Below are 11433 nucleotides of genomic sequence, written 5' to 3'. Positions count from 1 at the left end.
ATTCTTCTTCTTCTTCTTCTTCTTCTTCTTCTTCTTCTTCTTCTTCTTCTTCTTCTTCTTCTTCTTCTTCTTCTTCTTCTTCTTCTTCTATGTTATAATGTTTGTTGTTGTAGCAACTGAGGTTTACTTGCTGGTTATAACATTAGCGATCGCGTTGTTCAGGCTGTCGGCCTTACGTCGATGCCGTTCGCAATCCGAGTATAATCCAAAATTCGAAAATACAGTGTACACCGTATTTGAAGTAAAAATATCCTTATCTATGATCTACTTTAATTTGGAAGAATTATGAGCAGTGACAATCATAGTTTTCCTTCCCTTCTCTATCCGGGGATGAAAGGTTTACGGTGGATGTGTCTTCCCTTACCTCCTCAATTCAAAGATTGACAGGGCGCGGAACTCTGATGCTGTTTTCTTCACTTTGGTTAAACATCTTTTTTTTAAATGGATAAAGGTGAGAGAATTTTCGTTGTTGCTAATCATATACATTGTATGCAGGAGCACAAACAGTTTTAAACATATTTTGTCCTTCCTAAGATCTTAATGTTACTTGTTCTGTTGTTCATAGTTGTGTCATACCCGTATATCGAATCAAAATTCTTCAGCTAACTGTATTTGGCAGGTCACAACTTCGCCTTTCGGTCCGTAGGTTCAAGAATGGTTAAGGAGACGCAGAAAGTAAATGCGTTTTATCGGATCATTCTGGGATTAAAACGTTGAAATTAAAACGCATTTCTGAGAACAAGGGTGATCTGATAAAACGCATTCTTCTTATTTGTTTGTCTTTTTCTCAAATTCGATTAAATTTGGTTTAGTCATGGTAAATGAGATATATCTTCATGTGGGATAGTCAAACAAAAACAGCAATGCTATTTTTTTGTTTAATTAGGAAAAAAAAAAACCCTTAATCGCGATTATATCGAAACCCTGATTTTGAGAAAAATGCGTTTTATCAGATCACGGCCGCGTGTTATGCTGACGTGGATGTGATAGCCACTTTCTGGATATACGCGAAAAGAGAAAAGCTCTTCCTTTGTTCTGCCGAGCCAGAATCGGATATACGTAAACAGATCTCACAAATCCAAGGTCAGAAAGGCGGTTATTGCTGACGGTTTCGAGTGAGAAATGGCACGAATCTAGACACGAATATCCACGCCAAGGAATATCCAACAGCCGAAAAAAATGGACTATGAACGCGTATAACACAATGTGAAGAAGAAAACAAGTAAATTCCAAATGAAATCTCATACATTAACAATTTCTTTAATAAAAATCAAATCTTCAGAATTATGCTACAATTCTTCATGTATTTGGCCCTATAGAACGTTTATTTTAATCTCTCTAACTCAAAACATGCGAAATGGATTATACGCAGATAGTGAAATGCGGCAGTGCATGTTAGAACTGTAGTTTGTGGCGTAAGGGGGGTGCGGAGGAGGAGGAGGAGGAGGAGAAGGAGGAAGAGGTTGAAAAGAATGATATAATTGTCACCCTGTTGTTACTGTTGCAAAATCGTCTGAGATTGTAAAATTATAAAATCGATAACGACTAAAACAGTAGACCTCGTGATTTGGGTGCGGGTTGCTGCAAAATAGATAACACTTAAAAGTGCTACATAATTTCAAGGATACGAAAAGACTATTATCTAGGCCAAAGAATTGGGTGGGGGTGGTCACCCCCCCCCCCCCTTTTAACTATTGCGTTTGTACCTAAGACCTGTGTAGGCGGCCATTGTTCTGATGGTCTTCACTGCTTTTTTATTCTTTGCTTTTTGTTGGTATTGTTTTGTTTTTGTCTAGTTTTTTGTGTTTCGTTGTGGGGTTTTTTTACACTATTTGATGTTCTATCAGACTTGTACGTTATTTAGCAGTGAAGAGAAACAGTAGATTTATTTTGGTCTCTGTTGAAAAATGCGTTTAGTGGACTTACATATTTAGAGAATAACACCGACGTTATGCACCCACAACCAACATGAAAAGTGGACGTGGAGTCTTAGGAATAGTCCTGATAGCACCGCTGATGCAATGTGCCGGGAATTTGCACTCACAAATACTGAGGATAAATTTGAGATTTCAACTCCAACTTTCGTTTAGTGTCTTAATCTGAGTAACAAAACTTTTTTTATAGATGCGGAAAACTTAGACTCTAGTTTAATTTATACTGCAACAGATCGTCGACACCGATGTCTGAGTTGTAGCAATCATATTTGCAGAAGACCCGAGTTCGATTCCCTTGTGGGGAGAATTTGTATCAAGCATCTCTGTCTTTCTTCTTGGGTGCTATTGTCTTGTAGCCCTCTCAATCCGTGTTGTTCGTCATAGGCAGGTTCGAATCGTCTAAATGGTGTTGATGAAGGCGCAAAACACCTCCATTTTAAAGGATAGCAATTTGGCGACGGTTTTATTTTTTAGAGAACAACAGACAGTGGAAAGAGATTCATTGCCTCCACTCTAAATCTGCACACTTGACCAACTGTGAGGCATCGTAGTGAAATTTGGCACTCGTCAAAATAAAACCGAAGATATTGACTTTTTTTTAAATCGCCCGTTGGACAATTCATATCGACTTTTTACATTAAAAAATCTGTTTTAGGGGGCGCAACATCTATTTTATTGGTTTAAAAACACGTTTTATGCGGATTTTTTCCAGAAAATGTTGATCACACGCTAAAACAAAAAATGTAAATTTTAGTTTCCAAAGACCAAAGACGCTAAGTGTTTTTAAAAGTCACTAAACTTAAGCAACCATTTCCTCGCTAATTTTACATCTGACATCAGGCGACCCTACCTCTTTCAATCGCTCATATCTCGACCTGTATTCAAAATAGATAGGATAGATAGGTAATAATTGTTTTTCATAAAAGGAAAGACAAATGATCAAGTGTTCCGCTTAAACCAACAAATCCTTATCTCCAAAAAATGGCGAGCATCAACAGATTCCACCGTGTCGTGACACAAGAGAGAGCTATGAGATTTTTTCTATTTTTTGGTAAGTATTTTACGGCACCCGCAACTGCATAAGGTCAAATGAGCGCACGGGACACATTAAACATTTTCAGTGGGTAGGAAATTTTTTAATTTGCCCCGGTGACGCTGAAGCCTACTCTTATCGATGTTAGACCACCAAGGGATCTTTAACGTACGCAACTTGCGAGATTTTTCGCCCTTGTCCAAGAAGGCCAGAAAAACAGCAGTAAGGAGGAGCCAAGGTGTGGCAGTAGAAAGGCTGCAGAAAGAGTCAGGAACCCAGAGGAGGGGGGCAAAGGAGGTGAGGGGGTGGGGGCAGAAAGTGGAGACGAAAACCGACGGCAGAACATTGCTAGAGAGCAGGAAAGAGGGTGAAGGGGGACAATTTTCCAGGATAAAATTTTTCTGTCGCTACCCGGAATCGAACCCGGGACCTTTGAATGAGAGGCGAACACCTGTTAAGCTCTATATCTAGGCCACGAGAGCTCCTTGCTATGAGACTGCGATTGTTAAATCAATACTTCAAAACGGGACTGCTTTATTTGGTTTGATTGCTTACTCTGTTGTGGCAAAAGTCCCGTGCAAGAAACGTTACAGTTTCTGAACTTGCAGACATGATTGATAAAGTATTCCCTGACCTCAGTTCCATCTGGTGGGCATGTTTGAGGCTTTTTGTTTTATTTTTATTTTCTTGGTGTTTTGCGTTATTTTGTTTCGTTTTGTTTTGTTCTTGTCTTTTTTGCATGTTTGTTTGTAAAAATAATAATAATAATAGATAGCATTTGTATAGCGCATATCCCCGCTCAACAGCAGGCTCTATGCGCTTTACACTATATTGTACTCCACTGGCCGATATCTCTCGTTATAAGAAAAACTGGAACTCTTAAGTCAGCACTTCAGAAACCTACATCTCGAAAAGTTACACTTCGTTAGATGCTAAAAGGCAAAGCACTGTTTTTTATTCAGTCCGACAGGGGTGATAGGCCTGAGTGTGGAATACAGATGAACGAACCTGTGTAAACGTGTCAATTTTTTTTTTTTAAGTTTTAATCAGAGTTTGTTTTAGTAAATGTTTTACAGCACTTGAAACACAATAAGGTCATATAAGTGCCGAAGATTAGAGGTACGGTGTTACAAGAGAGTAGCAAACACAAAAAAGAAGGAGGTGAGATACAGACGATAGATGTTTGAAAGGAGAGAAGAAGCAAACCACACCAGAGCACCCGCCAACAACCCACCTAGTCAGAGTAACTACTTTTGCAACGCAATAGGGTCATATAAGTTCCGACGATTAGATGTCTTACAAGTGAGTAACAAACACTAAAAGGGAGAAGAAGGGATAATTATGATAGATGTTTGATAGGAAAGAAGGAGTGAACCACATCAGAACACCTACTTAAAATATCCAAGGTCAAACTTTACCTCTGAACAAATTTTACCACTGCTCAGCTTCAAAATTCATTTCCCATCGGTTTCAAAAAGATTTACTTCTTGCGCGGCTCTTTCCGTGCGCGTCGATGAGAGAGCATGCCATCTTCAGTATGCATAATGATATTATTTTAGAATTATGACAAAGATTTGCCAAAGAGTCGATGAGGACGCGCTGTTTTTTATGTTTAGTTTCTCTAAAAAAAAAAGAAGAGATTTAACTTCGTTATTCATGTTGATTTTTGCTTTTCTATTTTAATTGTCAAGAACTTCAATGAGTGTGAGGGGGGTGGGGGGAGGGGGGCAAAATCATGCAAACTACGAAATATGCAAATTCACGTCTCTGATTTCTGTATGATGATTCAGAATGTGCCGCAACATTGCCTTTGATCTGCTGCTGGTAAGACATATCTGTCAGCTTCAGCTTGTAAGAGTTCATGTAAAGAACAACCGCGTGCGCAAATGATGATTCATGTCCAATCAGCAATATTATGATACAGGATTATTTTACTAACTTCTGAATAATGGCGTCGGGCTAGGTGATTAGGCTCTTGAATTGGATGTGCAGCCGTTGTTGGTCTGAATCCCGTCCAGGACACAGCGTTGTGTCCGTAGGAAAGGTCCTTTTAACAAATTGTATCCACTTTACCCTTGCGAGAATGAGTACCCGGCTAAAGACAGTGAAAGATCTTGTCAGTTTCTTAGTATTTGAGAGCGTGCAATCCGCACCTTGCACTGTATGCTTCTCGTGTTTTAGGGTCTTCTAGGGTAATAATAATTGTAAGCAAATCGCGCGTACTGTAGATAGAAGCAGAAGCAGCAGCAGCAGCAGCAGCAGCAGCAGCAGCAGCAGCAGCAGCAGCAGCAGCAGCAGCAGCAGCAGCAGCAGCAGCAGCAGCAACATAGTTTGCGTGGTTTTGCCCCCCCCCCTCCCCCAATTAAAGTTCTAGACAATTTAAATAGAAAGGAAAAATCAACTTGAATAACGACATGTTTGACATCCTCCTTTTCATGGCCGCATCTTCGGCAACGTGGGCTGAGCTCTTCATTTACAATGTTCTATCTGCTAAGTACCTAGCTTTGAAAAATTTGGCGTTAAATATTTTGAATTTCACAACATGCCGAGCTTTTTTCGAATGCAAATATTTGAACATCTTGATAACGAGTTCGAACAATCTTATGAATTTGATACAGCAGATAGAACATTTGGTTTCTGACCTCTTGGTCTCAGTAACTCAAAAAGGCCACTATTCAATGTCAGATAGAAGTTTGTAAGGTAGCTATAATATAATGAGTCACAACGCGGTGGAATCAGGCGCTTGTCAATTTTTGGGCATATGGCGTAATTTTGTAGTATCTGAAGGCTGATTTATTTTCCTTGCTTCCAATATAGAACTCAAGATTTTTTTGCGATTGTAGGAAGTGGGGTCGCCTGGTTTCAGTGGTGAAATTAGCGAGAAAGTGGCCGCCAAAGATTGGTAACTTCCAATGCCTGAATGCCCTTGGAAACTGCAGGTTTACATTTTTGTGCCTTTGATCCTAATTTTTCAGTAAAAATCCACTCAGATGTGTTTTTAATGGAAATAATAAAAGTGTTGAACAAATAGAAAAAAAAATGACAAAACTTTCCCTGCCGGTGAAAAAATGTCGGTTACTTAGATTTGCTTATTTTGACGAGCGCCTGATTTCACCACAATGCCTCACATAATGTGTACTGCACTCACCTTTTCGGGGCAGAAAGGATGTAGATTGCAGAACTGGGGACAGCCGGACCTGGAGTAGGTGGCGTTGTAGACATCGCTGGGTGGACGTGGCTCCACAGGCTCAGGCGGACGCCATCTGTTTGTGTGGGAGAGGAAGGGGGGGTGGGGGAGGTAGGGTGTAAGAGTATGTTGTATTCCACGCAATTTACCGATCGGTGCAATCTTGCACGTTTTAACGATTGTATAATTGCGCGGTAATCTTAAGATTGCGTTAATATTTTATATTTTTGAAAAATAAACATTTTTAAATTCATTTCTATCTTTGTTATTTAATTCACATCAAGGAACATTCACATATATTTTCAAAATATATGAAAATGAAAATTAACCTTAACTTTTTCTTTTCCACGAATTATAGGCACAATGACCAGCGTTGTTTATTTTGTTTATGTGAATGGTGTGAAAATCATAAGCTGCTTTTAAATGTGAATCGTTGATTTTAGAATAAAGAAACTGCTCCTGCAGCCTCTCAAAATGAAACGTGAAAACATCGAGCAAGTGTCAGACTATAAGTATTTGGGTGTTACAATAGACAACAAACTCAACTGGCGTGTCCACACTTCTCTCCTGCATAAAAAAGTGAACAAAAGACTATTTTTTCTAAGAAAGCTAAAGTATTTTAAAGTTGATAAAACATTGATGTCCATGTTCTACCATTCAACCATAGAAAGTATGATCAATTTTTGTATAACAGCATGGGCCGGGAACACAAGACAACAAGATAAAGAAAAATTAAATCGACCAATACGGAAAGCATGTAAAATTTCAACATCTTCATTACCCTACTTGGATGAATTGTACATAACAGCTTGCACTAAGAAAATTAATTCCATCTTTTTAGACAAAAAACATCCCTTGTTCCCTCAAATAAAAACATCAGTCAGAAGTAAAAGACCCATGCTTCTGATCTGTAACAAAGAAAGATACAGAAGGTCATTTTTATCATCATCTATCAAAATGCTTCCATCTTAACCATCTTGTTTAGTGTACTTACGACCTTAGAGCATGCATCAAAATAACATTGAGTGTGTATCTAGCTTACGATTATTATTGTTTATATTGCTGCTCATTTATATTATGCATGTGATTGTAAGCCTACTTGTGTGTACATGTGTGTGCACGTGTGTGTGTGTGTGTGCACGTGTGTGTGTGTGTGTGTGTGTGTGTGTGTGTGTGTGTGTGTGCGTGTGTGTGTGTGTGTACTCGTGGTGGAACACCAAACCAATGTGCCAGGATCTGGACAATAAAGATGTATCTTATCTTATCTTAGAATCACATCGACACAATAATGGGAATAATAGTGTTGGGGAAAAGACAGACAGACAAACTAGGAACAGCAAAAGGACCTACCAGTGGTGCCCTCCAACCACCCGAGTCAAAAGTTGTATAAGAAAGACACCGATGTACTGGATCGTGGCGTAGAAAGAGTTAAAATTAAAACCAAGGTAAGAAGCTGAAAAGCTCTCACGAATGATACGGTAAGAATCAGTAAGTGTTACAATTTTGATATGTTGGGCGACACCATTCTATCATTATGCATTATTTGAAAAATTGTTCTATTGGCGTGGATATAAGTGGCAAACCCTCTGTCTGGACTGAATACAGTGGCGTGAAGCCGTGACATTAAAATTTGGTAGCAAGGTTGTTTTAGAAGAAAAAAAGAGTTCGTAAAGTGGATAGATAGATAGATAGATAGATAGATAGATAGATAGATAGATAGATAGATAGATAGATAGATAGATAGATAGATAGATAGATAGATAGATAGATCGTAGCAGAGTCAGCCAAAGACGCCAGAAAACTCAGACAGTCAAATCTTGACGATGCCATTACGCCGCCTTAGAATTACAAATTTCTATCTGCTCAGAACCTAGTTCTGAGAAATTTTACGTTAAACTTTTTGGGTTTCACATCATGTCAAGCTTTTTCGAATGCACTTCTTTGAATATTTTGATCAAGGTTTCAAATGATCTTACGACTTTGATAGAACAGATAGAGCTTTTGGTTTCTGGACCTCTTGGTCGTAGTAACTCAAAACGGCCAAAAATGTCAGATAAAACTTGGTAAGTCTAAGGTAGCGATGGTCCAACTAGCAAAAAGTGTTTTGTTTGTTGAAAACGCTTCTGAAATAGAATAGCCCTTGAAAGTCACCAGTGAAGTCATAAGAAGTTTGAAGCAACTTTCCTTATGCTTAGTGAGATAATCGCACCACTTCAGGAAAGGGATGTCGCCTCAGCTTTGGCGAACTCTGACATTTGTGATCATAACAAGCTGTTTGCTGTTCTTTCCTTTACTTTGCTCTCTCTCTCTCTCTCTCTCTCTCTCTCTCTCTCTCTCTCTCTCCATCCCCCTCTCTCTCTCTCTATGTCTCTCTGTGTGTGTTTCTCTCTCTTTCTCTCCCTCTGTCCCTCTGTCTCTCTCTGTGTCTCTGTGTCTTTGTGTCTCTGTCTCTGTCTCTCCCTCTCTCTCTGTCTGTCTCTCTGTCTGTCTCTCTGTCTCTCTCTCTTTCTCCCTCCCTCTCTCTCTCTCTCTCCCTCCCTTTCTCTCTCTCTCTCTCTCTCTCTCTCTCTCTCTCTCTCTCTCTCTCTCTCTCTCTCTCTCTCTCTCTCTCTCTCTCTCTCTCTCTCTCTCTCTCTCTCTCTCCTTCTCTCTCTCCCTCCCTTTCTCTCTCTCTCCCTCTCTCTCTCTTTCTCTCTCTCTTTCTCTCTCTCTCCCTCTTTCTCTCTCTCTCTTTTTTTAACACGCTAGAGACCAACAGAGGCTAGCATGGTCTATAACTTCTTTGTATCCTTGTATGTTAAAGGTCATCATCAATTGATAATGGATGAACTACGGTGCAGTAGAAAGATTGAGATAGATAGATAGATAGATAGATAGATAGATAGATAGATAGATAGATAGATAGATTATTTTGTTATTCAAAGTGCTTTTACCAACCTCAGATCTCCCAGCGGTGGTTTTGCGAACGGGATGCCACGGAAGACTCGAACATGCTGTAACATCTGTGCACGGTACGACCCTTTAGGGGTGACCACCACAGACGGGTCAAAGGTCGCTTCAGCGTTATTCCCGTCTGTGTTTTTGGTGTCGTTACTGGTACCGCTGTTTCCTGATTTGACATCATTGTTCTTGCTGCTGGAGCTGAACCATTCGAAGTCTTCGAAATTTTGGGAATTCAAAGCAGGGGGCAAAATGATGAGGAGCAGCACCAAAACCAGCATAGAGGACACCATGAATAAGTAGCAGCAGCACCTATTTCCTGGTGGAAGAAAATCAGAATACAAGAGAAATATACACGCTGATAGATAGATAGATAGATAGATAGATAGATAGATAGATAGATAGATAGATAGATAGCACCTTGAAAATGTAATCACTTAATCATTGTGTTAAAAGCCTTGCAGTACACACTCTTGCAGCATACCACTTTAAAGCTAAATACATTCTGCATCATCTGACACACATCTGACAATGGTTCATCTATGTTAAGAGTCGCCCGCCCGACAAATTATCACTCAAAACTGATCTTAGAAACTCAGACTTGGCAAACTTGTGTAAAATTAATTTTAAAAGCGAAAAAGTGTAGTCGCGCGTGTACTAGGTACATCAACATTGGTGGAATGGACGTGGAATGGAAAAGTGTGTCTTCACAATAAACAATTTTATTACGATTCTTTCAGACAGATCGGAAAACAGGACAATCGCAAAGTCTACATAAAACAAGGGCGTAACATTGAATGTGCTCATTATTATTTTGTTTAGGATCTAGGAACCATTGGTTTCATGTGGAGCACGAACCCTTTGAGTGCGGACTGTGTTAAAATTTGGACATAATTCTCAGTCACAAAGAGTAGCAAACAAAGCATCGGGGGGCTCTCTTGGCCTAAAGGTTAAGGTGTTCGCCTCTCAATGAAAGGTTCCTGGTCCGAATCCGGGTAACGGCAGAACAGTTTTCTTCTCTAAAATTGTCTCCTTTCACCTCCTTTCCTGCTCTCTAGCAATGTTATGTTGTCTGCTTTCGTCTCCCTTTTCTGCCCCCCCCCCCCCCCCCCCGAGTTTAATGTCTATCTAGATAAAGACCGAGCCAAATAGGAAATTCGAGAAGAGTGTCATTCCCAAGGAAACAAAGTCGAACCGAGCTGAGGCCCAAACCCCCGAACTCGCAATCTCACGGTTACGGGTCTGATAGCCTAACCACAAGACTACCGACGCCACTTTAAAACCCTATTATATCAAAAACTAAGAAAAGCTATAATACTTACATAAAGGAACGAAACAAAAATAGACACAACAAATTCAGGAAATCACTGCATGGTTGAGACAGACCTTTTGGTAACACCAGAGCTGGCATGCCTCTTCCTGGCTGATGGGATACGTTATCTTTCAATGCAGAGCTGTAATTGCGCGCTACTGGTAAATAATGCACCATCACCTAACAAAGCAGAATAATTACCGTCCTTCAAACCTGTCGTGCAACAGCTTGCTTGGAAAGTCCATTACAATGACGAGCCTGGTATTGTCAAACTTATACGGCCGTTAAATCATTGTTCGTCACGCTGGATACTTTTATGGGGATGATATTCTACGAGATTTTACTATCCTAAATGTTTTAAACTGTCCACAGTTATTGGGTAAAAGTAAATGTGAATGTGTGTGTCTGTGTGCGTGTGTGTGTTTGTGTGTGTATGTGTATCAGTGTCTGTGTGTATGTAGGTGTGTTTGTTCGTGAGTATGTATGTTTTTGTGTGTTTGTGTGTGTGTATGTGAGTGTAAGCGTATGTGTGTATATGTGTGAGTGTATCTGTATGTGTGTGTACGTGTGTATGTGTGCGTATGTGTGTCTGTGTGTATATGTGCATATAAGTATATATGTGTGTGAGTGTGTGTGTGTGTGTGTGTGTGTGTGTGTGTGTGTGTGTGTGTGAGTGTGTGTGCATGAAGAAATGAAGAAAGACACGTCTGTGGTGTAGCAGTAAGACACTTTGCTGTCTCAAGCAGAAGACGCGAGTCTGATTCCTTAGAGCGGAGAATTTGTATGGAATACCTAAGTCTTTCTGTTGGAATGTTGTATCCCTTTCGGCCCGGGTTGACCCTGACAGGCATGGTTGGAAGCCCTTCTCACAAATGATCTTAAGTGTATCAGTGGAGATGTAAGAACACATACATAACAAAGGGGAAGAAAGCGTAGAAAGCCCATTTTGACATTTAAATGTTTAGATAAGGGAAGAAGAGGGGATAACTCTGTGGATTTTATTTTACATTGTTTAGGGGGGGGGGGG

General features: G+C 40.0%; 1 protein-coding gene across 1 annotated transcript in view; it reads right to left on the bottom strand.

Annotated features, from left to right (window-relative positions):
* LOC101847775 (crystal protein) overlaps positions 1-11433 on the bottom strand; it is a gene marked incomplete in the record, with an annotated part of 38091 nt that overhangs the window by 22027 nt on the left and 4631 nt on the right. The window contains 2 exon segments of the mRNA XM_013089557.2: positions 6116-6230; positions 9092-9413. Coding sequence (XP_012945011.1) covers positions 6116-6230; positions 9092-9413 — 437 coding nt within the window.

Source organism: Aplysia californica, unplaced genomic scaffold (genome assembly GCF_000002075.1).
Source record: "Aplysia californica isolate F4 #8 unplaced genomic scaffold, AplCal3.0 scaffold00981, whole genome shotgun sequence".
Lineage (NCBI taxonomy): Eukaryota > Metazoa > Mollusca > Gastropoda > Aplysiida > Aplysiidae > Aplysia > Aplysia californica.
The sequence above is the reverse complement of the archived record's forward strand: the minus strand, read 5'-3'. Positions and strand labels throughout refer to the sequence as shown.